This window comes from Oncorhynchus mykiss, chromosome 6 (genome assembly GCF_057628025.1).
Source record: "Oncorhynchus mykiss isolate SJ-2025 chromosome 6, ASM5762802v1, whole genome shotgun sequence".
NCBI classification, from domain to species: domain Eukaryota; kingdom Metazoa; phylum Chordata; class Actinopteri; order Salmoniformes; family Salmonidae; genus Oncorhynchus; species Oncorhynchus mykiss.
In genome coordinates, this window is record NC_143027.1 from 17905853 (window position 1) to 17933609 (window position 27757).

The 27757-nt window shown below is 43.3% G+C and overlaps 1 protein-coding gene across 2 annotated transcripts; it reads right to left on the minus strand.

Annotated features, from left to right (window-relative positions):
• Positions 1 to 330: 330 nt before the first annotated feature.
• Positions 331 to 27685, minus strand: LOC110525364 (transient receptor potential cation channel subfamily V member 4). Of its 2 annotated transcripts, none has more exons than XM_021605406.3 (16): positions 27218 to 27685; positions 16722 to 17197; positions 13237 to 13421; positions 11458 to 11610; positions 8048 to 8188; positions 5624 to 5922; positions 5239 to 5418; positions 4819 to 4977; positions 4557 to 4649; positions 4277 to 4350; positions 3512 to 3677; positions 3336 to 3402; positions 2920 to 3230; positions 2524 to 2651; positions 1512 to 1642; positions 331 to 1396 (listed from the first exon to the last, which is right to left on the minus strand). In XM_021605406.3, exons 2-16 carry the CDS (start codon positions 17153 to 17155, stop codon positions 1296 to 1298), a joined length of 2622 nt encoding a protein of 873 aa, XP_021461081.3. In that variant the 5' UTR covers positions 17156 to 17197; positions 27218 to 27685; the 3' UTR covers positions 331 to 1295. The 2 variants fall into 2 exon arrangements, with proteins under 2 accessions (XP_021461081.3, XP_090093215.1); XM_090237089.1 differs by having other exon boundaries at positions 16714 to 17197; positions 27218 to 27664.
• Positions 27686 to 27757: the final 72 nt, after the last annotated feature.

Consider the following 27757-nt stretch of genomic DNA (forward strand, 5'->3'; position numbering starts at 1 on the left):
CTTGTAAAATTCCTGAAAATTATGTCATGGCTTTAGAAGCTTCTGATAGGCTAATTGACATCATTTGAGTCAATTGGAGGTGTACCTGTGGATGTATTTCAAGGCCTACCTTCAAACCCAGTGCCTCTTTGCTTGTCATCATGGAAAAAACAAAACAAATCAGCCCCAAAAAATGTAGACCTCCACAAGTCTGGTTCATTCTTGGGAGCAATTTCCCAAAGCCTGAAGGTACCACATTCATCTGTACAAACAATAGTACGCAAGTATAAACACCATAGGACCACGCAGCTGTCAGATCGCTCAGAAAGGAGACGCACTTCACAAAATTGATGGCATCATGAGGGAGGAAAATTATGTGGATATATTGACGCAACATCTCAAGACATCAGTCATTAAGTTAAAGCTTGGTCGCAAATGGGTCTTCCAAAGGGACAATGACCCCAAGCATACTTCCAAAGTTGTGGCAAAATGGCTTAAGGACAACAAAGTCAAGGTATTGGCCATCACAAAGCCCTGACCTCAAACCTATAGAAAATTTGTGGGCCAAACTGAAAAAGCGTGTGCGAGCATGGAGGCCTACAAACCTGACTCAGTTACACCAGCTCTGTCAGGAGGAATGGGCCAAAATTCACCCAACTTATTGTGTGAAGTTTGTGGAAGGCTACCTAAAACGTTTGACCCAAGTTAAACAATTTAAAGGCAATGCTACAAAATACTAATTGAGTGTATGTAAACTTCTGACCCACTGGGAATGTGATGAAAGAAATTAAAGCTGAAATAAATCATTCTCGCTACTCTTATTCTGACATTCCACATTCTTAAAATAAAGTGGTGATCCTAACTGACCTAAGACAGGGAATTTTTACGAGGATTAAATGTCAGGAATTGTGAAAAACTGAGTTTAAATGTATTTGGCTAAGGTGTATGTAAACTTCCAACTTCAACTGTACATACAGGTTCCTAGCTCAAGGCACATTAACATAATTTTCACCTAGTCAACTCGGGGATTCGAACCAGCGACCAGGTAAAGATGCACCTTCCCCCTGAGTTAATACCATCAAGTAGAATCCTATTTAGAGCAATGAATGGTTGGCTTGAACATACGTTAGATTCATAACGTTCTAAAAATCTGTTTGATTTTCTTATAATACTTAAATACATATTTTTGGCAACAGAGTTTTGTGCAAAGTGGCAAACTTTGTGGCCCAACACTTTTTTGTCCGTTTGAGTATGATAACCTCCGATCTGCAGGGTGTTCTTAAGGACCCGGGGCCCCCCATTGGCCATGCACAGGTTCAATGTCTGGAGGTCAGTGGCTCCATTTCCAATACTAGATCCCGTGGTTGCTGCCTTTTATTCTGCTCCATAACCCGCGGCACCATCGTGGACCAACGATCTACAGGAGGTTGGGGAACAAAGGTCAAAGGTTGGCTAATGTGATTTACCTTGCCCTTATACACTGTACATTTGTCTTTGTAAACTGTGTGAGAAACCAAGTATAAGAGTCTCACCTCTCCTCAGGCCACGGACAGTTTGATGAACTGTACTGGAGGTTTGGAGGGTCTCTGTTACGTTCTTGCCCGGGTCTTCGTTGATTATGGCCAGGTTCTGATTCCAGTGGCACCAGTTGACCTCATCCACCCTGGGTGACCACAGAAGATGTTTGCATTAGAAGATGTTTGTCATGCGCCCTCCGAAAACATGACCCGCCAAACCGCGAAGGTCGAGTCACCCGCCAAGCCCTTAACACCCGCCCGCTTAACCCAGAAGCTGCACTTGTACATAGCCCACCTATAATTTAGCCCAAACAACTACCTCTTTCCCAACTGTATTTAATTTATTTATTTTGCTCCTTTGCACCCCATTATTTCTATTTCTACTTTGCACATTCTTCCATTGCAAAACTACCATTCCAGTGTTTTACTTGCTATATTGTATTTACCTTGCCACCATGGCCTTTTTTGCCTTTACCTCCCTTCTCACCTCATTTGCTCACATTGTATATAGACTTGTTTATACTGTATTATTGACTGTATGTTTGTTTTACTCCATGTGTAACTCTGTGTCGTTGTATCTGTCGAACTGCTTTGCTTTATCTTGGCCAGGTCGCAATTGTAAATGAGAACTTGTTCTCAACTTGCCTACCTGGTTAAATAAAGGTGAAATAAATAAATAAATAAATAAATAAAAGAAGCCAGCCACACCAATGTGTCAGAGGAAACACTGTTCAACTGACGACCGAAGTCAGCTACAAGGCCCGGCCTGTTACAAGGAGTCGCTAGAGCGCAATGAGCCAAGTAAAGCCCCCCTGGCCAAACCCTCCCCTAACACGGTCTACGCTTGGCCAACTGTGCGTCGCCCTTTGGGACTCCCGGTCAAGACGCACCACTCAGGAGGCCCCCAGAATAACTTTTTTCAGAAAATATAGCACATCACAAAAGAAGACACTGGGCTGTCTGACTGACCAATCAGACACATTTCTTTAGTGCAGAGAGGGGTGAGAGTCCAGAGAAGTGACTGTACCTGAAGCACCAGCGGCAGTCAGGGGTGCCGTCCCAGTTCTTCCCCACTGTCACCATCTCCCCAGACCGAAAGGACTTCCGCAGACACACAGGGAAGGAGCGCTCGATGTCCAGGATGGTCGTAGCCCACTGTCGTTAAAACAGAATGTCAACCGACATGTATTTGTGTCTTTCAGAATATAATGTGGCTCTGCCTAGACGATGCACTGTGCATAATGCCGTCAACAGAGGATAACAAGGTTGTGTTAATTAGGCCCCAAAAAGAAAGCTGATTTTCTCCACTTTCTGTCCAATAAGAAATTATAGTTTTTTGTTTTCTGTTGCACAACATTTACTACAATGTGCCCTAATGAATTCTAGGGAACCTAGCTGTCCATCAGCTATCCTCCTCACTCACCTGCAGCTTCCAGATCTTCTTGCTCTCCTTGGACACCTGGCTCACCGTCTCTCCCATCAGAGCGATCAACATGTTGAGCAGTAGAACAAAACTGAGGATGATGTAGGTGACCAGCAGGATGAGGAAGACAGCCGGGTACTGAGTCCTGCTGACCATGTCCAGATCGCCCATCCCGATGGTCAGTTTGAACAGGTCCAACAGGAATTTGCTGAAGGTGTTAGTGTCCCGGCACTGGGGGTATGTGGGGCAGCCACCTTTCTCTGGACACACCTCTTCCGGCCCGGGGCACACTGTCAGGAGGGACACTAGAGCTGGGGAGGAGATGGGAGACATGAGGAGATGAGGGAAGTTCTCTTCTGTTTCAACTGGTCATCAGACTGCTGAGAAGAAGAAGTGCTGAGTAGAGGACACTGTACCTGATGCGTATCCAATCATGAAGAGCAGGTAGACCAGCAGAAACCGGAACAAATCTTTGAAGAGAATCTGAGAGCCAAAGAAGAAGGATAAATTGTGATCTGCCATCTAGTGTCCAAAGAAGTCCACATTCATTTCAAATTCAATGTGATGGATGAAAGAGTGAAGGAGTTGATACCTTCTGTATCATGATGCTGTAGGTGCCGGTGAGCTTCAGGCCTCTGGTGAAGTAAAGAGTGTTCATCCAGCCCAGGACCAACGCAAACACCATCACAGCCACATAGGCCTCGATACCCGACAGGTAGAGGGCCGCAGTCACTATCACCAGCAAAGAGTAGATGAAGCTAAAAAATATATAGAAGAGTTGGGCCGTGTTCATTTGCCCCAAATGGAAGAAAACTGACCGAAATGTACAAGATACATGTTGTACAATAGTATTAGAGCGTTGTGCCAGTAACCGTAAGGTAACCAAAAGGTTGCTAGATCGAATCCCTGAGCTGACAAGGTAAAAATCTGTTGTTCTGCTCCTGAAAAAGGCAGTTAACCCACTTTTTCCCAGTAGGCCGTCATTGTAAATAAGAATTTGTTCTTAACTGACTTGCCTAGTTAAATAAAGGTTCAAATAAAAATAAATAAAATAATCATCCTCCTACCTACACGGGAATGCCATTTGGCATTTTACGGGCACACCGTGTAGGCCCTCGCAGACGCAGCGCTAATGATGAAAACAAACAGGCTTTGGAGCGGCGCTGGAAAATCCTCTGCTCTTTGATGGGATCGTAGGTTTAATTAAAGAAGATGTAAACTAGAAAACGTACCAGGGAAATGGAGGCTTTAATGTGGAATTCATTAGAGGACTCAATTAAAAGAGGATGAGAAATAAGCCTTGAGTACAAGCCAGAGGGAGCTACAGATGAGGGGGGGGGGGGGGCTGGAGTCTTACTAGAGCAGTTGAAAAGATCCATTGACAAATAGTGAGTTCACCGCAGGGCATTTCTTCAGTAAGAGGTCCTTAATCTACAAAGCGGGGGGAGAGAGAGGAAATGATTGATTCAATGAATCAAGAAAGAACAAGATACATTTACAGGGTAGATCTAAGATTTATAGCAAAAGTGTATGTTTGTGTACACATTGAGGCATCTTTGAAAGAAGTTGTTTATTGTAGAGTCAACATTCAAAGCTGTCTGACTGATTGGATGCTTCAACCGGAAGGAAAAACTCACATTGGTGAGGAAGAAAAAGACTCCAGAGCACAGGGTGACAATCTCCCCTACCATACGCAGGTAGTCTGTGTTGGTGGTATAGGGGTACGGAGGCTGGGTGGGGACAAACAGAGTTAAAGCTTTGCTGGTGGTGACAACAGTATGGGTTTCACAGTATACGTATAGTAATATAATAATAATGCCACTTGACCAACACTTTCATACATTGTATAAATGCATACATTTTTTGTATTTGTATGATAGTTGTTGGGCACATACGTACCGTTCCCTGGGATGGGCGGTAGTAGGCCACCAGGGTGAAGATGATCATGGTCAACAGGTAGGACACAACACTGATGTAGAAGGTGACGGCAGCAAACTTCTGCCACTTGGCTCTCAGCAGCTCGTTGATGGGCTCCACAGCCAGCATCTCATGGCGATTCTGGGGACAGTGCAGGAAGACATGCACTAATGGTAAGTGAGTATGGTGTGAAAGAGACATCATCTTCTTTCTTTCCTAGGACTATAATGGCTCTCCCTTTCTCTCAGTAAAACATCTATTACAGGTACAGATAGAAAACACACGTAGACCCTGTCTATCATGCCCCACCTCATATGCTTAGCCACAAAACATACACTGAAGACTTGAGTTAGCTCCCAGAGCTTTAAAGCCCAGGCTTTAGCTCAGCCGGGTATCACACACCTCAATGCGGCTGTTGTAGACCAGGATCTCTAGCACGGACACCTCCTCTCCACAGGTGTCCAGTGAGGAGAGGTCGTACAGGGAGGAGTACACGGGACCGTACGCCCAGTCCTTAAACTTCCGCGAGAGGTGACGCGCCTCCTCGTTCTTGATCTCCCTGCGAATTATGTGCTGGAAAACCTTGGAGAAAATAATAATTAAAAAGTTTACCTTTTTTGTTTATTTTATAATGGATGTGATTATATTTTTCGGTCAATAATACAATACCTAACCCCTTGAAGCGCTACGCAAAAGCATTCCCATTGGCATTGCTAATGTTACTCAAAATATCCCTTTAAGATTATAGTTCCACATACACGTGATATGTGTTCGTTCTCAATCTCACCCCGATTTTTCCCAGTTTGGCCGCCATCATGAGGGGCGACATGCCGTCGTTGTTGTGCACGTCCTCCAGACTGCCTTCTGGGTAGAGCTTGGCACACTTGGTCAGCAGCAGGTCATACATCTTAGTGAGGAAGCGGGTGTTGTCCCGAGTGTTGTCGGCGATGTGCACCAGGGCGTGCAGCACAGTATTACCACGTGAGTCCTGCCGTCTAAGGTCGGCTTTCTTGTGGGCGTTCTCGGTCAGGTAGTGTACCATGTTTGGCTGGTTGGTGCACGCTGCCAGCGAAAGAGGCAGCTCGCCTGGCCAAAGAGATACCGTCAGAGACATACAGCAACAAGCACATACATCAAAAGGATCCCCTTTTACAATGGAACCAATAGAAAAGTCCCAAATGTGCAAACCCCGCTGACCTGGTACTCAGGCAGTCTCTATCCACTCCAGGAATTGAAGTTTATGTGTTCATGAAAAGTTAATGTGAAACAGCAAACCACTTTAAGCATGTCTTTGCAATGCTCCCTATACGTGGATCAAAGATTGGACTTAAATTCTTGCAACGAAAAGAGCCCAATTAGTACCACTTGTCTGAGGGAGTGGCCCATGTATTGAAACCAATGTGCCAAAAGCAGCTGCTGAAAACAAGCTGTTGCCATGGGTGACAGATTAGCCTGTCATCTCGCATGGGAAACGCTCCTCTTCATGAATTTGCATGGGTGCTCGTTGAGTGTTAGTATAGCGCTAAATCACATTAGCTGTCGCCTCTCTGCCAGGTTTCCTGTTCACCTCAGCACAAAGCTCCGTAGCGAATGACTAGCACTGTGCCAGAGACACACCGGGATTTGGGAATGATTTGGGAATGACAGTCACACTTAGTGCAACTGGATATCATCCCTCGGATGATGAGCATGGAATTGAATGCATTAATACATTAACAGTAGAGAGTATTTTGGGTATATATTTGCCTACTAAAATCTTCTCTCTTTCTACCTGTATCTCTTTATCTGCCTCTCCCTCCATTTCCTTTATAGCCCTTTCACATCCCTGAGCCAAGCCGAGCTGTAGGGTACTGCACAGGCCTGGTTACGTATCCACCATAGTTGCTGACACAGTGCTGGAAAGAACAACGTCAAGCAAGGTAACATATCCGAGCCAGCACAGTGCAGTTCGGTTTGAAAGGATAGTGTGAAAATGTGTTTATTGAACTTGAGGCTGGAAGGTCTAGTTGAGGTGAATGGCATGTAGGCTAGTCTACTCTGGCTATAGTCGAATGTTGGGTTCAGGGTTGAGAGTTTCAGGGATACTGTCCAATCAGCAGAGGGCAGTATGGAGTGAGTTTCATTTGGAGGCTTTCTGTCAATGTACTCTCGGCCAGCAACCTCGGTGACATCAGCAAGGCAAGGGCAACCCACCCGTCTGAAGTCGAGTGAGTATGTTTGCTTTTCTTCCACAGCAAGACACAGACCTTTCCCCAAACTGCTCAGAAATACTTGTTGAACTTGTGACATGTTTTCTTTTCATTTTCTGGAGATGACTACTAAGAATTATCGTTTTGATGACTTCAGACTAGTTTTGGGTGGTTACAGTAGTTTATCATTGGCCCATCGAACTATCCTGAATGTGTTTGCCCAGCCCAAAACAGCAACGTAAAAAGGGAAAGGTGGCCTCAAATGTCAGTTCATTTTACCATGGCAACTGAAAGCGTTTTACAAGAGAAACTAAGCAATACCTTAGCTGTGATCCAGTACATATTTATTCTAAGTTATCCTACTGTGCAGCGATCCAGTCTTTATAGCCCAAACCTTTGGGCATGTACAATAAAGACTCACTGAGATAGCTAGAAAACCACTTTTTTACTGTGTGGGGAACCAAGGGCCCCCTATCATGTAAAACAACACACGTCATTGAAAACCATGAGGAATAGAATATAACTTTACTAGTATCGAAATACTGGCAGCGTTCAATAATAGACTAGGATGGCATGACTTAGTATACATAGCACCAAATGGATACCTGAGAAGTCTCATGATGTGATTAAACCAAACTCCTGCACTGTACTGTCACTTTAAGCATATATAGAAGAGGTCTTAAAATGCATATTTTTAGCATGGCTATTCCTTAGGGTGCTTTTTAGTCATTCCGTTTTTATTGATATTCTTATGTTTGCTGTGTAGTAAATATTTCTTTTTTTCTTTTTATATTTTTTTATTTGAAGGACATTGTCTGAAACATTACATTCAATGTCTGAAATATGCTGTATAAATAAAGCATGATTTGATTAAGCTCCTGCTGACTGAGGACTTCGGTTCTTGGTATGGTAATAAATATTACCTCCTGAATCTGAATCTTACATAGTCCGATGAGGACCACAAAGAGCTTCTGTAGACAGTAGAATGGATCAGATCTGATTCTACCGTTGTGGTGTCTTACCAAAGTAGAAGTAGCCCCCCTCGTCCCTGGGTTGGAAGAAGCGTCCGCGGGCCTGGGCGTGGACATCTGCCCCTTTCTCCACCAGCAGCTCCACATACTGCTTACAGCGCCTCTCGATGGCGATGTGGAGCGCCGTCTGGCCTAGCGACACACACGAGTCAGTCAACACCAGTGGCGTTTCATGAATGCCAAGGGAAGCCAGGCCCCCCCAAAAATTGACCAATTTAGAAAAAAAATCAATAATTTATCTTTTGTCTCGCTGTGTTTCATCATTTTCCCTCAATCAGAAGAGGCTGAATGTTCTCACAGGAGAAAGAATCAGAGAGAGCGATACAGCGCCCCTATGTCTCTCTTCCTGTAGGCCATATATTTGATGCTGTCTGGTCCAAACGAGTATGACATTGTTGCCACCCATAGCATTGAAGACAAGGGAAGCCGGCGAGCATCTGGCATCCCTTGACAAAAAAAAGTACAGTATAAAAAAAATTGCCAATCAGTGTTAAGCTAAACTGAGCGAGCTCAACAGTGAATGATCCTGGCGCAACAAAATAAAGTGTCAAGGGAATCCAGCTTGGATTTGGAGTCACTCCTATCAAACTCCATTGGGATCACATGTCATTGAGAGAAAAACTTGAATTGTTGCATGTCATTGTGTTTTTGTCCTACGGTGGCTAGCTAGCCAGCTAGCTAAAATTGTCCCTTTCCTAAATTAGCCATAGCTGGAGACAGAGATTTGGTCTTGTGGTTTTATTTAATTCACCGTACTGGCCAATGATTATAACGGCGATTCTGATCCAACCATTAATTCATACATTGTTGTGCCTCATGCCTGAGAGGATGACAGTTCAACATGTACAGTTGAAGTCGGAAGTTTACATACACTTAGGTTGGAGTCATTAAAACCTGTTTTTCAACCACTCCACAAATTTCTTGTTAACAAACTATAGTTTGGGCAAGTCGGTTAGGACATCAACTTTATGCATGACACAAGTAATTTTCCCAACAATTGTTTACAGAGAGATTATTTCATTTATAATTCACTGTATCACAATTCCAGTGGGTCAGAAGTTTACATACACTAACTTGACTGTGCCTTTAAACAGCTTGGAACATTTCAGAAAATGATGTCATGGCTTTAGAAGGTTCTGATCGGCTAATTGACATCATTTGAGTCAATTGGAGGTGTACCTGTGGATGTATTTCAAGGCCTACCTTCAAACTCAGTGCCTCTTTTCTTGACATCATGGGAAAATCAAAAGAAATCAGCCAAGACCTCAGAAAACAAATTGCAGACCTCCACAAGTCTGGTTCATCCTTGGGTGCAATTTACAAATGCCTTAAGGAACCACGTTCATCTGTACAAACAACTGTACACAAGTATAAACACCATGGGACCACGCAGCCGTCATACCGCTCAGGAAGGAGACGCTTTCTGTCTCCTAGAGATGAACGTACTTTGGTGGGAAAGTGCAAATCAATTCCAGAACAACAGCAAAGGATCTTGTGAAGATGTTGGAGGAAACAGGTACAAAAGTATGTATATCCACAGTAAAACGAGTCCTATATCGACATAACCTGAAAGGCCGCTCAGCAAGGAAGAAACCACTGCTCCAAAATTGCCATAAAAAAAGCCAGACTACGGTTTGCAACTGCACATGGGGACAAAGATCGTAGTTTTTGGAGAAATGTCCTCAGGTCTGATGAAACAAATATAACTGTTTGGCCATAATGACTATCTTTATGTTTGGAGGAAAAAGGGTGACGCTTGCAAGCCGAAGAACACCATCCCAACCGTGAAGCACGAGGGTGGCAGCATCATGTTGTAGGGGTGCTTTGCAGCAGGAGGGACTGGTGCACTTCACAAAATAGATGGCAACGTGAGGAAGGAAAATTGTGTGGATATATTGAAGCTACATCTCAAGACATCAGTCAGGAAGTTAAAGCTTGGTCGCAAATGGGTCTTCCAAATGGACAATGACCCCAAGCATACTTCCAAAGTTGTGTCAAAATGGCTTAAGGACAACAAAGTCAAGGTATTGTAGTGGCCATCACAAAGCCCTGACCTCAATGCTGTAGAAAATGTGTGGGCAGAACTGAAAAAGCATGTTGCAAGCAAGGAGGCCTACAAACATGACTCAGTTACACCAGCTATGTCAGAAGGAATGGGCCATAATTCACCCAACTTATTGTGAGAAGCTTGTGGAAGGCTACCTGGAACGTTTGACCCAAGTTAAACAATTTAAAGGCAATGCTACCAAATACTAATTGAGTGTATGTAAACGTCTGACCCACTGGGAATGTGATGAAAGAAATTAAAGCTGAAATAAATCACTCTTCTATTATTCTGACATTTCACATTCTTAAAATAAAGTGGTGATCTTAACTGACCCAAGACAGGGAATTTTTACTAGGATTAAATGTCAGGAATTGTGAAAAACTGAGTTTAAATGTGTATGGTGTGTAAGGTGTATGCAAACTTCCGACTTCAACTGTAGCTAGATGTAGAAGGCTAATGTTAATTAGCTAACGTTTCCCATGAATGAAAGTTAGGCTCGCAAGAAAGCATTTGAGCCAGGTAGCCTAGGATAACAAAAACTAAAAGCATGTACTGTATGACAGAGTGATAGACCGTTTCATCAACATGAAAAAGAGGAGGATGGCATTGGCGTTTCTCTTCAAGTAAGGTGAGTCAACATGTTTTTCTACTTGTGTGAAAGTGTGCGTGCACACACACACACAGAAATCAGAACCATGGACAGACGTATCATATTTAGCTTACGTTGATTAGACTAAATTGTATATTTATATTTTTGGGGGTATGTTTAAGTTGTCACTGTATTAGACTAAGCATAGGTGATTTGATGATGTTGAAATGGTGCTGGAATAGTGGAGGCAGCTCCGGTCCAAAAATGTCAGAAACATTAACTTGCTTGACCATGCTGTAGTTCATGTACCTGTCTGTTACTGTACATGCAATATGCTTTGTGAACTTCAGCGATTGCTATCCAGTTTTGTAATAAAACAAAGGTGTGTGTGTGTGTGGGAGGGGGGGGGGGGTAATTCGATAATTTGGTCTTTCGCTGCATAGTAGGCCACCTATTTCAGGTACATGAGATCATAGACATACAGTACCGGTGATAATATCCAATTAGAAGGATAGGATTTACTTCAAACGATCCTACGGTACTGGGTCATGTTCATTAGTGCACGCAACAGAAAACTTTTTAAAACGTTTTGCAATGGAGACCAAAAGTGAGCATCTGTATTGGCCAAGTCCAGATAGTAGTCCCTCCCTGTTTCAGTTCATTTGGTGCCTAATGATCAGGACCGTGTTTTTAGTGAAGCGCTAATATGAGTAGAGACTGGTGATGTGCTGTTCACAAATTTCCCATCACTAGCAGAGAGCTCACCTCTGTAGTAGACATCTCTGAAGGGTGTGTTGATGAAATCATGGAGGTTGACTGTCTGTTCTGCGATATTCATCAGCAGAGGGATGGTGTCATTCTGACCGTTGTACAGGTTCAGAAGGGCTTTAGGCAGGCACGTCTTACCTGTAGAAGGTTCTGGAAAAAAAATAAAACAAAGGATGGTTATTAATGATACTCAGAGTGGACATGTACAGTTCTGGGAATTAATGAAAATTTAAAATAAATAAAAAAATGCTTTGCTGCAGCAAAGTGCATTGTTAATGTGAAAAACTATCTTGCAACCAGGGTGACACCAAGCACCAAGTTCATAAGCAATCAGCTAATAAACCATTTCTGAAATATGTCACAACCTGAGCTGTTTCATCTGGCCTTGTGATTGTCTCCACCCCCTCCAGGTGTCGCTAATTATACCCTGTGTGTGTATATTTCAACCAAGTCAACATTGCTCCTATTTATTTTTTCCCGGTTTCTTTTGGTTCAAGTCCTCCTGGTTTTGACCCTTGCCTGTCCTGACACCTGAACCCCTGCCTGACCACTCTGGCTGTTCTGTTTTCAAGCCTGCCTATCCCCTTGTACTGTTTGGACTCAAATCTTTTTACTAAACCCCTGCCTGGCCTGACCTCGAGACTGCCCTTTGTCTGATACTGTTTTGGACTCTGACCTGGTTTATGAACTCTCGCCTGTCCCCGACCTACCTTTTGCCTACCCCTTGGATTAATAAATATCAACCATCTGCTTCCTGTGTCTGCATTTGGGTCTTGCCTTGTGTCCTTATATTTGGAGTTAGGACAACTTTTAGAATGTTGAATATTGTTCTAGACATTCAGTAACATAGCATTGTTTAAATATTCCACATGTAAATGTGATTGGGGAGCTAACATGGCTACTATAGAATGTTGCTGTGTAATGTAAATGCAGAAACTGCATTGCCCCAACTCTCTAAAAGCATGGCTCTGGTTCCCAGTTGAGAGAAGGGGAAGAGGTTAGGGACACAAACACAAAAATAGAGGAAGTAAAGACCGGTGATAAATCGTTAGCGATAAGAAAGGGAAGCTTGCGTGACATTTCACTGAAAATGGAAACGCCTCAATCATGAGAAACAGAACACCCAACCCAAATGTTAAAGCACTAAGTTGTCTGCTTCTATTGTTGACTTTCGGGCTGAGTTTCTTTTAGCTAGTCTGTCAAGCCCCCTTTAGTCCTTTTCTTCCCAGAGGGGAGAGTTTGCTCTGATTTCTCTCTGTTATAAAGCCCCACCCCATACATACACAGCCAACAGGAAGCTATCATTGGACACGCCACTGGCAGGACAAAACCTCGGACATCACAGTATCTTCCTTCTCTCTACTGTTTGGAGCCAAAAACAACAGGGGGGGGGATACTGATAGGACAGAGTTGAACCCCAAGGGGCAGAAAGAGGTCTGTTTAGACATCTGTACTGAGTATCACTATACGAAGTCATGACAAAACTCCAGGATGACACAAAAACTAAAGGTGTTAGTCACAGGGCTAAGTGGACTAAAAGGTAAGGCTTCCCTTTGAATAAGACGATTGTAACCGAGGTGAAATGTTTGAGACAAAGTTCATATGCTATTTTAGTAGCTAGAATAGGACATCTTAAGCCCTCCCTTTCAGCACACATACACACTCTCTCTTTTCCTCTGTCCTTTCTGCCTTTGGCTGTGAAAGCTGACATATCTCCTGTCTCAAATTAGCCTATTTGGCACCAGAGGGCTCCACCCACCACTGGGATCATCTCACCTTTGAACTCCTCGTCAGTGAGCCTCTTGTCGTGACCCTGCAGGTACTCCAGCAGGCCTGAAAGGGCCTCTGGGTCGGCCTGTGACACGCCATCGAAGAGCAGCGTGCGGTTAAACTCTTTAATCACCATGGGTGGATCTGAGCCTGTAGGGTCCACACCTTCATCGCAGGACATCTCAGTCTTACTGTGTAGGACCATAGACATACATAATTTACACTCACATACAGTACTAGTAAAAAGTTTGGACACACATACTCATTCAAGGGTTTTCATTTTTACAATTTTCTACATTGTTGAATAGCAGTGAAGACATCAAAACTATGAAATAACACATATGGAATCATGTAACCAAAAACGTGTTAAACAAATCAAAATATATTTTATATTTGAGATTCTTCAAAGTAGCCACCCTTTGCCTTGATGACAGCTTTGCACAGTCTTTGCATGAGGTAGTCACCTGGAATGCATCTCAATTAACAGCTGTGCCTTCTTAAAAGTTAGTTTGTGGAATTTCTTTCCTTAATGCATTTGAGCCAATTTGTTGTGTTGTGACAAGATAGGGTTGGTATACCGAAGCCCTATTTGGTAAAAGACCATGTCCATATTATGGCAAGAACATCTCAAATACACAAAGAGAAACGACAGTCCATCATTACTTTAAGACGTGAATGTCAGTCAAGCTCTCGTGAGGACCGCCACAGGAAAGGAAAACCCATAGTTACCTCTGCTGCAGAGGATAAGTTCATTAGGGTTACCAGCCTCAGAAATTGCAGCCCAAATAAATGCTTCACAGAATTCAAGTAACAGACACATCTCAACATCAACTGTTCAGAGGCGACTGCGTGAATCAGACCTTCATGCTCGAATTGCTGCAACAACAAAAAAACACTACTAAGGACACCAATAAGAAGAGGAGACTTGCTTGGGCCAAGAAACACGAGCAATGGACATTAAACTGGTGGAAATCTGTCCTTTGGTCTGATGAGTCCAAATTTGAGATTTTTGGTTCCAACTGCTGTCTCTTTGTGAGACACAGAGGAGGTGAATGGATGATCTCCGCATGTGTGGTTCCCACCGTGAAGCATGGGGTGCTTTGCTGGTGACACTGTCTGTGATTTATTTACAATTCAAGGCACACTTAACCAGCATGGCTACCACAGCATTCTGCAGCAATACGCCATCCCATCTGGTTTGGGCTTAGTGGGACTATCATTCATTTTTCAACAGGACAATGACAAAACATACCTCCAGGCTGTATATGAGCTATTTGACCAAGAAGGAGAGTGATGGAGTGCTGCATCAGATGACCAGCCCTCCACAATCCCCTGACCTCAACCCAATTGAGATGGTTTGGGATGAGTTGGACCAGAGTGAAGGAAAGGCAGCCAACAAGGGCTCAGCACTTACTCATGAAGCTGGTTCAGATAATGCAAGTGTGCGGTTAAAATTGGCAAAAAAACACACACATTTCTTCCCACAGGGCCGTGAGCTGAGACATATATATATATCAACATATATCAACATATATATCAATGAATTGGCGCGGGCACTAGAAAAGTCTGCAGCACCCGGCCTCACCCTACTAGAATCTGAAGTCACCCGCTTGATGAAAATGATCATGCTAACAGGATGGGTGCGTCAAGAAGATAACAAAGCCATCACCTACAGAGAGATGAACCTGGAGAAGAGTCCCCTAAGCAAGCTGGTCCTGGGGCTCTGTTCACAAACACAAACACACCCCAGAGCCCCAGGACAGCAGCACAATTAGACCCAATCAAATCATGAGAAAACAAAAAGATAATTACTTGACACATTGGATAGAATTAACAAAAAAACAGAGCAAACTAGAATGCTATTTGGCCCTAAACAGAGAGTACATAGTGGCAGAATACCTGACCACTGTGACTGACCCAAACTTAAGGAAGGCTTTGACTATGTACAGACTCAGTGAGCATAGCCTTGCCATTGAGAAAGGCCGCCGTAGGCAGACATGGCTCTCGAGAAGACAGGCTATGTGCACACTGCCCACAAAATGAGGTGGAAACTGAGCTGCACTTCCTGACCTCCGGTCCAATGTATGACCATATTAGAGACACATATTTCCCTCAGATTACACAGATCCACAAAGAATTCGAAAACTCCCATATCTACTGGGTGAAATTCCCCAGTGTGCCATTACAGCAGCAAGATGTGTGACCTGTTGCCACAAGAAAAGGGCAACCAGTGAAGAACAAACACCATTGTAAATACAACCCATATTTATGCTTATTTATTTTCCCTTGTGTACCCTTAACCATTTGTACATCGTTGCAACACTGTATATATACGTAGTATGACATTTGTAATGTCTTTATTGTTTTGAAACTTCTGTGTGTGTAATGTTTACTGTTCATTTTTATTGTTTATTTCACTTTTGTATATTATCTATCTCACTTGTTTTGGCAATGTTAACACATGTTTTCCATGCCAATAAAGCCCCTTGAATTGAATTAATGCCAAGAGTGCTCAAAGCTGTCATCAAGGCAAAGGGTGGCTACTTTGAAGAATCTCAAATATAACATATATTTTGATTTGTTTAACACTGTCTACTACATGATTCCAAGTGTTCTTTCATAGTTTTGATGTCTTCACTATTATTCTACAATGTAGAAAATAGTATAAATAAAGAAAAACCCTTGAATGAGTAGGTGTGTCCAAACTTTGGACTGGTACTGTATAACACATACTTTAGGTGTTTATGTACACTGAGTGAACAAAATGTTAGAAACATCTGCTCTTTCCATGACATAGATTGACCAGCTGAACAGGTGAAAGCTATGATCCCTTATTGATGTCACCTTCTATCAGTGTAGATTAAGTGGAGGAGCCATTTTAAAGAAGGATTTGTAAGCCTTGCGACAATTGAGACATGGATTGAGACAAATGATTTAAGTGCCTTTGAACAGGGTGTGGTAGTAGGTGCCAGGTGCACCGGTTTGTGTCAAGAACTGCAACGCTGCTAAGTTTTTCACACTCAACAGTTTCCCGTGTGTATCAGGAATGTTCCACGACCTAAAGGGCAACCAGCCAACTTGACACAATAGTGAGATGCATTGGATTCAATAAGAGCCAGCATCCCTGTGGAACACTTTCGACACCTTGTATAGTCCATGCCCCGACGATGTGAGGCTGTTCTGAGGAGAAAACGTTGGGGTGCAACTATTAGGAAGGTGTCCTTAATGTTTTGTACACTCAGTGTATAGTTAGGTGAAAGACATTTGTATGAGGAACAACCTTGCCTGACGCCTGAAGACTCCCTGAGCTGATATATAGGCGTTAAGCTCAAGGGGCTAACACAGTTTTGTGGTGTGCAGGAGACCCGGGTTCGAACCCAGTAGGTTACAGCTGTACCCCGGAATTGATCTCTACTATGCTTCTCCTAACTCTACATGTTGTTTAATGAGCTCATGAACCCCTGTGGCCACCATAACAAGTACCTCCTCACCCTCGTAGGAGCTTCTTCCTGCCTTGCTTTTTGTTGTTGGTGTGACTGTAGGTACCATAGTCAAAGAGTGAGTCCATGGGGGCTTTCTTGGGGCCAGTCACCACAGGTGACTCATAGATGGTAGACTCCAGCAAGTCCATGGGGTTGGAGATGCCCTTCTTAAAGGCACCGTGGAACTTCATGCGGAGGTTCTGTCGACCGTCCCCTGGCTGCAGCTGGCCTGGTCGGGCTAGATTCTGAGCAGGGTCCTGGGGCAGGTCCGGAGTTGACTGGGAGCCCTCCTCACTCTCAAACAGGTTGGCCAGTGCCGATAGATCAGAGTAGGTACTACTGGCATCAGGCTGTCCCTCTCCAATTCCACCTCCTCCCTTCTCTGAGCCCGAGGACAGAGCAGCCTTGGTCACAGCCAAGGAAGGCGTGTCCTTCTCCGTCATGGCGACGTGATACCTTCTCAGTAGAGTGGCAGCGGAGCAGCCCTAAAACACATCACAGTAAAACATGCAGGTTAAAACTCCACCCAGGTCATAGGTCAAAGACATGGGAGAGAAACAGTGATCCAAACATATCCCTTGCATTTGGTCTCACTCAACTGTGAATGACCTGGGTTGTGAACATTCGGCACGTTAGCTGAATTTGTTTGCCGCAGAAAACAAGAAGGTCCAGTTAGTCCCTCCCTGTTTCAGTCTGTTTTTTTCCATCTGGTTCTTCATGAACACAACCCTGAACAACTATCACTAATTACTCTAAAACAGTAATTTGAATAAAATAAGTCTTTGACCAGAGCTGAGATAAGAGACTGAGAAAATGTATGTCTAAAAGTGACTCTCCTGTGTGTAGCCCTAATCCTGAAGTAACCAGGGCTATGTCCGAAATGACACACTATTCCCTTTATAGTGCACTACAGGGATTATACCCCAAGGGCCCTGGTCAAGCGCTATGCACTGCAGCCCAGGTGTGTGTTGGTAGAGCTCTTGCATCCTACTCATCTTGTGGGCAACATTGATGGCACAGGAAGTACACCAGTCAGCCATTTGCAGCCACTGGCAGCCTGGGAACATAATCTGTAAATACTGAGCACTGTATTGCCTGACACTTCCTGGCCCAAAGCTCATGTGAAGGAAGTGGTACCGGAATTTTCAATTTGGGGTTGAAGAACAGAGTGGGATGATTCTGAATTTCCAACCAGTTTACTGACCAGACAGAGGACAGCTTACTGACCAGACAGAGAACAGCTTACTGACCAGACAGAGAATAGCTTACTGACCAGACAGAGAACAGCTTACTGACCAGACAGAGAATAGCTTACTGACCAGACAGAGAACAGCTTACTGACCAGACAAAGAACAGCTTACTGACCAGACAAAGAACAGCTTACTGACCAGGCAAAGAACAGCTTACTGACCAGACAGAGAACAGCCTACTGACCAGACAGAGAACAGCTTACTGACCAGACAGAGAACAGCTTACTGACCAGACAGAGAACAGCTTACTGACCAGACAGAGAACAGCTTACTGACCAGACAGAGAACAGCTTACTGACCAGACAGAGAACAGCTTACTGACCAGACAGAGAACAGCTTATTGACCAGACAAAGAACAGCTTACTGGCCAAACAGAGAACAGCTTATTGACCAGACAGAACAGCTTACTGACCAGACAGAACAGCTTATTGACCAGACAGAACAGCTTACTGACCAAACAGAGAACAGCTTACTGACCAGACAGAGAACAATAAGCTATTTGTTAGTCAGAAGAGCTGTAAGTCAATAACCTCTCACATAGTCTTAAACAGCTTACTGACCAGACAAAGAACAGCTTACTGGCCAAACAGAGAACAGCTTATTGACCAGACAGAACAGCTTACTGACCAGACAGAACAGCTTATTGACCAGACAGAATAGCTTATTGACCAGACAAAGAACAGCTTACTGGCCAAACAGAGAACAGCTTATTGACCAGACAGAACAGCTTACTGACCAGACAGAACAGCTTACTGACCAGACAAAGAACAGCTTACTGACCAGACAAAGAGCAGCTTACTGGCCAAACAGAGAACAGCTTATTGACCAGACAAAGAACAGCTTACTGGCCAAACAGAGAACAGTTTATTGACCAGACAAAGAACAGCTTACTGGCCAAACAGAGAACAGCTTACTGGCCAAACAGAGAACATCTTATTGACCAGACAAAGAACAGCTTACTGGCCAAACAGAGAACAGCTTACTGACCAGACAAAGAACAGCTTACTGGCCAAACAGAGAACAGCTTATTGACCAGACAGAGAACAGCTTACTGACCAGACAAAGAACAGCCTACTGACCAGACAAAGAATAGCTTACTGACCAGACAAAGAGCAGCTTACTGGCCAAACAGAGAACAGCTTATTGACCAGACAAAGAACAGCTTACTGGCCAAACAGAGAACAGCTTACTGACCAGACAGAGAACAGCTTACTGACCAGACAGAGAACAGCTTACTGGCCAAACAGAGAACATCTTATTGACCAGACAAAGAACAGCTTACTGGCCAAACAGAGAACAGCTTACTGACCAGACAAAGAACAGCTTACTGGCCAAACAGAGAACAGCTTATTGACCAGACAGAGAACAGCTTACTGACCAGACAAAGAACAGCTTATTGACCAGACAAAGAACAGCTTATTGACCAGACAGAGAACAGCTTACTGACCAAACAGAGAACAGCTTATTGACCAGACAAAGAACAGCTTATTGACCAGACAAAGAACAGCTTACTGACCAGACAAAGAACAGCTTATTGACCAGACAAAGAACAGCTTACTGACCAGACAAAGAACAGCTTATTGACCAGACAGAGAACAGCTTACTGACCAGACAAAGAACAGCTTATTGACCAGACAAAGAGCAGCTTATTGACCAGACAGAGAACAGCTTATTGACCAGACAGAGAACAGCTTACTGACCAGACAAAGAACAGCTTATTGACCAGACAGAGAACAGCTTACTGACCAGACAAAGAACAGCTTATTGACCAGACAAAGAGCAGCTTATTGACCAGACAGAGAACAGCTTATTGACCAGACAGAGAACAGCCTACTGACCAGACAGAGAACACGACAGAGGACCACTTCAAATACACTATTCATGACGGAGTATTTTCTCCAATTACATAATATGAAAATATAAAACAATGACATTCTTCAGCCATTATCAATATATTTGGCAAAACTCTTCATCACAGTGTAATGCAAGAACCTTTGTTTTGAAATAATTATATTTTAAACCATTATCATTATAGGCTTATACATAAACAACTGTTTTGAAGTACCTTATGCAAGTAACCCATTACTCCTGTCCAGTAATGTTATGTAATATAACTATTCCTCTTTGTTGCAGATGATAATAAAAACAGTTGTGTTCATTAGGCACCAACGGAAAGAAAGAAAACTGACTGAAACAGGGAGGGACTACCTGGACTGGTCCAATAAGAAACATTTTTAAAATGTTGAAATGTTTTAATGAACATGGCCCAGATTGTTTTCCAAATGGGGAAAAAAAACAAATCCCCACCTGACAAAGTCTGAATGGCTACACCCCAAAGAGTGCATTTTCTACTCAGGGTGACAAGGAGATGGTAGAAAGAGAAAGCTGGTGAAGACCTCTTAAATGAAGGGAATGCCCATGTGTGTTCTCTTGGGGCCCTGGGATCTATTCAGATGGACACTTAACCTGTCCGTACCTCATTCATCCCTTATGTCGCACTGTGGTACTGTATTCTTTTTCAGGGGGAACTAGAAGTGACCCTGGAGCATGTAGGGGTCCTGTGTGAGCTAAAAAACAAATCTGTGTTAGACCAAAAACTAGCAGAGAGGGCAACTGGCAGTAATACAGACTGGCAGGAAAGCATGACAGGGCACACTGATGAAAGAGAAGGGTGTTACAGCGAGTAGAGGTTTTGGTTCTCCATTTGCCACTATGGGTGAAATGTGACTTGAGGTTGATCTTCTGGTTACCAACTATTGCTGTGGACAAAACAAGTTGTATCCTGTGGGGGAATCATTGGAAACCCAAGTTAAGGTCTCTAGCCAAAATCAACTACACAGCTACAGGTCTTGAAATTCCTAGAGGGAGCATGTCTTCTGTATCAGGCTTTTACTATGACAAGTCACTTATTTTCTTTTCAGACACATATATATACACACACAGGCCCAATGTTCCCTCTAAGCTGTAGCCCTGAGACTGCCGCACAGCTCCTCTGGGGCTGCCACACAGAAATATCAGCCCAACAGGTCGATGGCGATCAACTGGTCGATCTCCAAGGTATTCCTAGTGGGTCGCTAAACATTTCTGTAAAATAAACAGCAAAAATCAAGTTATGAGTTCCTATTTTTTATATTTGTCTTGGGTTGTTGACGGTATGTGCACCCGATTCAGCTGCCCTGCGCGCCGGGTAGGCAAACTGTTGCCATTTTATGTTTCTGAAGGTACAAAATCTGCCTTTCCGGTGGGCCCAGAGAGCAAATCAAAAGCACTATAAGTCTAACGCTGTCCAATCGTATATCTCAGATGACTGTGTCTGCAGTAACGTAGCAGGCTTATAAGGAAGCTACAGAAAAGTTGATAATGTGAGATTTCAAAATGTTTAAAACCATGTCTTGAGAGAGACTGTCAATGTATACAGTAAAGAGACACTATTTTTTATAAGTGAGTTCATGTTTAAGTTCTTACTCAGCACTGTCAACACTTTGTATTCAACACTTGTATAAGCCATGAAATGGGCGTTCTTCCTATTTCCACTCAGCAGTAATCAACAAGTAGGAAAGTGTATTTATAGGCTTGCATATAAACCTGCATATTTAGCTAAAATAAATCCAGGTTAGCAGGCAATATTAACCAGGTGAAATTGTGTAATTTCTCTTGCGTTCATTGCACGCAGAGTCAGGGTATATGCAACAGTTTGGGCAGCCTGGCTCATTGCGAACTAATTTGCCAGAATTTTACATAATTATGACATAACATTGAAGGTTGTGCAATGTAACAAGAATATTTAGACTTAGAGATGCCACCCGTTAGATAAAATACCGAACGGTTCCGTATTTCACTGAAATAATAAATGATAGTTTCCGGATTCGACCATAGTAATGACCAAAGGCTCGTATTTCTGTGTGTTATTATGTTATAATTAAGTCTATGATTTGATAGAACAGTCTGACTGAGCGATGGTAGGCAGCAGCAGGCTCGTAAGCATTCACTCAAACAGCACTTTCGTGCGTTTTGCCAGCAGCTCTTCACAAGCACAGCGCTGTTTCTATCTATACAAATGCCAGTTCTTGCTGTGAGATCTTACCCCACTCTTCCACCAAGGCACCTGCAAGATCCCAGACATTTCTGGGGGGAATGGCCCTAGCCCTCACCATCCGATCCAACAGGTCCCAGACATGCTCAATGGGATTGAGATCCGGGCTCTTCGCTGGCCATGGCAGAACACTGACATTCCTGTCTTGCAGGAAATCAGGCACAGAATAAGCAGTATGGCTGGTGGCATTGTCATGCTGGAGGGTCATGTCAGGATGAGCCTGCAGGAAGGGTACCACATGAGGGAGGAGGATATCTTCCCTGTAACGCACAGCGTTGAGATTGCCTGCAATGACAACAAGCTCAGTCTGATGATGCTGTGACACACCGCCCCAGACCATGACGGACCCTCCACCTCCAAGTTGATCCTGCTCCAGAGTACAGGCCTCGGTGTAACACTCATTCCTTCGACGATAAACGCGAATCCGACCATCACCCCTGTTAAGACAAAACCGCGACTCGTCAGTGAAAAGCACTTTTTGCCAGCCTTGTCTGGTCCAGTGACGGTGGGTTTGTGCCCATTGGCGATATTGCCGGAGATGTTGCCATCCTGTACCTGTCACACAGGTGTGATGTTTGGATGTACCGATGCTGTGCAAGTGTTGTTACACGTGGTTTGCCACGTTTGCGAGGACGATCAGCTGTCCGTTCTGTCTCCCTGTAGCGCTGTCTTAGGTGTCTCACATTGCGGACATTGCATGCCTCCTTGCAGCATACCTAAGGCACGTTCACTCAAATGAGCATGGACCCTGGGCATCTTTCTTTTGGAGTTTTTCAGAGTCAGTAGAAAGGTCTCTTTCGTGTCCTAAGCTTTCATAACTGTGACCTTAATTGCCTACCGTCTGTAAGCTGTTAGTGTCTTAACGACCGTTCCACAGGTGCATGTTCATTAATTGTTTATGGTTCATTGAACAAGCGTGGGAAACAGTGTTTTAACCCTTTACAATGAAGATCTTTAGAAGTTACAGTATTTGGATTTTTACTAATTCTCTTTGAAAGACAGGGTCCTGAAAAAGGGACATTTCTTTTTTGGCTGAGTTTATATGTGTTGTGTATTTGATGTATTGATGCAGGGCTCATCCGTAAAAGTGCTGATGCAGTATTCATTTTAGGCAGAAATTGAGATGAAGGGTCCAATGTGCAGCACATACACACACATACACACACACACACACACACACACACACACAGGACAGCAATGCTAAGTCATCATTCTGGATTCTTTAGAATGTAGTCACCTTGTCTAGGCATGTCTTTTAATAACAGTGTTATACAGGTAACTGCCAAAGTAAAGGAGACACCAATAAAGTGTCTTTGGCCTACTAGGGTGTTGGGCCACCACGAGACACCAGAACAGCTCCAATGCGCCTTGGCATAGATTCTACTGTCTGGATTCTACTGCCCCTCTATTGGAGGGATGTGACACCATTCTTCTACCAGAAATTCCATAATTTAGAGTTTTGTTGATGGTGGTGGAAAACGCTGTCTCCGGCGCTGCTCCAGAATCTCTCATAATCATTCAATTGGGTTGAGATCTGTTGACTGAGATATATATATATACACACACACTTTAAACCCCCTATGCACCTTTGAGACCCTCTTTCAAAGTCACTGAGATGTCTTCTAGCTATGGTAGCCAGAATAATGGGCAACTGGGCCTTTTTATACATGACCCCAAGCATGATGGGATGTTAATTGCTTAATTAACTTAGGAACCACACTTGTGTGGAAGCACCTGCTTTCAATATGCCCCAATTTACAGTACTCAAGTGTTACCTTTATTTTGGCCGTTTTCTGTACATCCTTGGTATAAACTACAAACAAACTGTCACATGTCCATTGCAACAGAATGGTCTCTCTCTGACAGCACGTAGGGTTGACATGTAAACTAAGCAAAGTCAGACTCTTCCTCCGAGAGGAGCAACGCAAACAGAGAGACTGGGGTCCAGTCAAGGAAAACAGAGGAGTGCCTCCAGTCCACTCCAACACAGGATTATCAGGCTTCTCCACTCCAATGGACTTCTACTGTGGAGGGTAAAAGAACAACAGGACGAAGAGAGGCTTTCGTTGATAAACTCTCTAAACAGAGGGGTGACAAATGAATGAGTCATCCACCAGGCATTTGAGACCATTCTCTGGAGTTCAGATGAAGAATGAGTCCGAAAACAGGCTACTACTATTGTGTTCACACCATCGGAGGCTGGTGTCACTTTAAATCAGAGGACTGGTTCATTAATGCAATGGAACTGTATCAAACACATCATTCATACCGTTCCATTCCCACCATTACTATGAGCCATCCTGCCTTCACCAGCCTCCACTCGTTCACACAAACCAATGTATTGGTAATAATAATGGTGAATGATTTGTGATGACATGTCAGCTGGCTCAGACTGAGGATAATTATCTCCCTAAAACCAAGTGACTTCCTTAATCCACATGGACTTAGTGCAGTGGTTCCCAACCTTTTTCGGTTGCTGTACCACCAAGTACATAAAACTCTTTCAAGAGTACCTCTGAAGTACCCCCTCATGTGCATTTTACCAGTTAACCTATGGTCTAATGAGTCTTCTCAAGTACCCCATGTGGATAGACCATTTACCCCCAGGGGTCCTAAATCAAATCAATGTTGTTGGTCGCATACACATATTTAGCAGATGTTATTGCGGGTGCAGCGAAATGCTTGCGTTTCCAGCTCTAACAGTGTAGTAATATCTAATAATACACACAAATCTAAAAGTAAAAGAATGGAATTAAGAAATATATACATTTTAGGATGAGCAATACCGGAGTATATATATGTGGGATGTATAAACATTATGGACAGTATGTGAATAGAATATGCAGTATATCTGTAGAATAAGTAGGATAGAATAGTATATGTACAGAAATTGTTAAATAGGATGGCCTTGACTATAATACAGTATATATATTTGGAAGTTCGCATACACTTAGGTTGGAGTCATTAAAACTTGTTTTTCAACCACTCCACAACTTTCTTGTTAACAAACTATAGTTTTAGCATGTCGGTTAGAACATCTACTTTGACACAAGTAATTTTCTCAACAATTGACCACAGACATATTATTTCACTTACAGTTGAAGTCGGAAGTTTACATACACCTTAGCCAAATACATTTAAACATTTTTCACAATTCCTGACATTTTATCCTCGTAATAATTCCCTGTCTTAGGTCAGTTAGGATCAACACTTTAATTTAAGAATGTGAAATGTCAGAATAATAGTAGAGAGAATTATTTATTTCAGCTTTCATTTCTATCATCACATTCCAAGTGCGTCAGAAGTTTACTCAATTAGTATTTGGCAGCATTGCCTTTAAATTGTTTAACTTGGGTCAAACTTTTCAGGTAGCCTTCCACAAGCTTCCATCAATAAGTTGGGTGAATTTCGGCCCATTCCTCCTGACAGAGCTGGTGTAACTGAGTCAGGTTTGCAGGCCTCCATGCTTGCACATGCTTTCTCAGTTCTGCCCACACATTTTCTATAGGATTGAGGTCAGGGCTTTGTGATGGCCACTCCAATACCTTGACTTTGTGGTCCTTAAGCCATTTTGCCACAACTTTGGAAGTATGCTTGGGGTCATTGTCCATTTGGAAGATACATTTGTGACCAAGCTTTAACTTCCTGACTGACGTCTTGAGATGTTGCTTCAATATATCCACATCATTTTACCTCCACATGATGCAATCGATTTTGTGAAGTGCACCAGTCCCTCCTGCAGCAAAGCACCCCCACAACATGATGCTGCCACCCCCGTGCTTCACGGTTGGGATGGTGTTCAGGCTTGCAAGCCCCCCCCCAGTTGCAAACAATAGTCTGGCTTTTTTATGGCGGTTGTGGAGCAGTGGCTTCTTCCTTGCTGAGCGGCCTTTCAGGTTATGTCAATATAGGACTCGTTTTACTGTGGATATAGATATTTTTGTACCTGTTTCCTCCAGCATCTTCACAGGGTATGTTCATCTCTAGGAGACAGAACAAACGCGTCTCCTCCCTGAGCGGAATGACGGCTGCGTGGTCCCATGGTGTTTATACTTGCGTACTATTGTTTTTACAGATGAACGTGGTACCTTCAGGTGTTTTGAAATTGCTCTCAAGGATGAACAAGACTTGTGGTGGTCTACAATTTTTCTTCTTAGGTCTTGGCTAATTTCTATTAATTTTCCCATGATGTCACTCGGGAGCCTTTTATAGGTAAAACAATATGTAAACATTATTAAAGTGACCAGTGTTCCATGTCTATGTACATAGAGCAGCAGCCTCTACGGTGCAGGGTTGAGTAACCAGGTGGTAGCCGGCTAGTGACAGTGACTAGGTTCAGGGCAGAGTACTGGGGAGAGGCCGGATGGTGATGGCCTTGAGCTATAAGCTGTTTTTCATTCTCTCGGTCCCAGCTTTGATGCACCTGTACTGACCTCGCCTTCTGGATGATAGAGAGGCGAACAGGCCATGGCTCAGGTGTTTTCCCATCCTAGTATCCCAGATTGGGAAACACTGATTTAGTGGATATGACCCAGACCACTGGGGAAGGCAAGGGTTCCGTCCAGGTGCAAATGGTTGTGGGAAAATGGGATTTAGCCAGTTCCACTGTTGTTTCAACAACAGCCTCCAACTCAACAATCGGTTTCACATTCCCAGGGATGCATGTCTGACTGTCAGGTTTCATCATAACAATAGATTCATGAGCTGAGAAGATGTTCACAACCTCAATGTCTTAATGTTATTATTTGGCTTCTTTGCCTAACTTTGAACAGAAAAGTTCCAATATGAAGCAATTAAAAGATGGTGTGGCTTATATTCCAGCAAGAGGGTAAATATTTGTATAAAATAAATTAGACTGAAAAATCGCACTGATTTTTTAAACAATAATATTTTGCTAATAGGCCTAACTCATAATTACATGCCACACTCAATGTTGGCTATTAGAATCAATGAGAGATCACTAGTCTAGGGACTCAAACATACACCAACCCGACTATTATACGTACAATATTGTTTCTAGAAATGCCATTGCGAAGATGGGCACAATAGGATAAATATCTTCATAAAGTAAAATTACACTTTCAAAAAAACATTTTTAACACAAAATACCTTACTCCCGGTTGAAAATAAGTGAACCCTAAATGAGAACTTTTTATGCTTACCTTGTCCTATAATCAATGGACCTTTTGTGCAGTGTAGTTGTTCATTCTTAACAATAGGAAAAGTTCAAAAAAGTTTATGGACAAAACATTTGGATCGACTGCCTCCCGACTTTAGTAGGCTACTTCTTTCTTCCAAGTATTTGGGAGAAAAGTGATCTGATTTCGCGTGTAGCCTAGTCCAATAATTATTCAGCCCCGCAAGCAGTGTGCCCAGGTACACTACAGCAGCCTCTGTCCTCTGGTTTCTACCAATCGGTTTCCATTTTCAGGCATACAAGGTACGCTTGTGTTTGGGTGGGGACTAACCGGACTAACCGGTACAGGGACTACTCTTAAAGTGGTACTCCAGTCTCCTTTTCACCTTATTTACTTTAAAAAGGCACAACTCAATAGGTGACCGGGGGGGCGCTTTTCTTTGTTCTCCTCTGTTGCTCCTTTATTGTTTCTGCAAACAATGCTGAAGAGAACAACGACGTAAACAGCAAGGGGGAGACCAATGACATCACATCAGACCAGCAACTCCTTGAAGTCTAAAAAAAC

Bases quoted from the DNA above. Each gene is read 5' to 3' on its own strand.
- LOC110525364 (XM_021605406.3), bottom strand. From the start codon at position 17,155: ATGACGGAGAAGGACACGCCTTCCTTGGCTGTGACCAAGGCTGCTCTG. The intron at 5,923-8,047 runs GTAAGACACCAC...CTCTTTGGCCAG, and splicing joins GGGGGGCTACTTCTACTTTG to GCGAGCTGCCTCTTTCGCTG. The intron at 3,231-3,335 runs GTACAGTGTCCT...TCTCCTCCCCAG, and splicing joins CATGATTGGATACGCATCAG to CTCTAGTGTCCCTCCTGACA.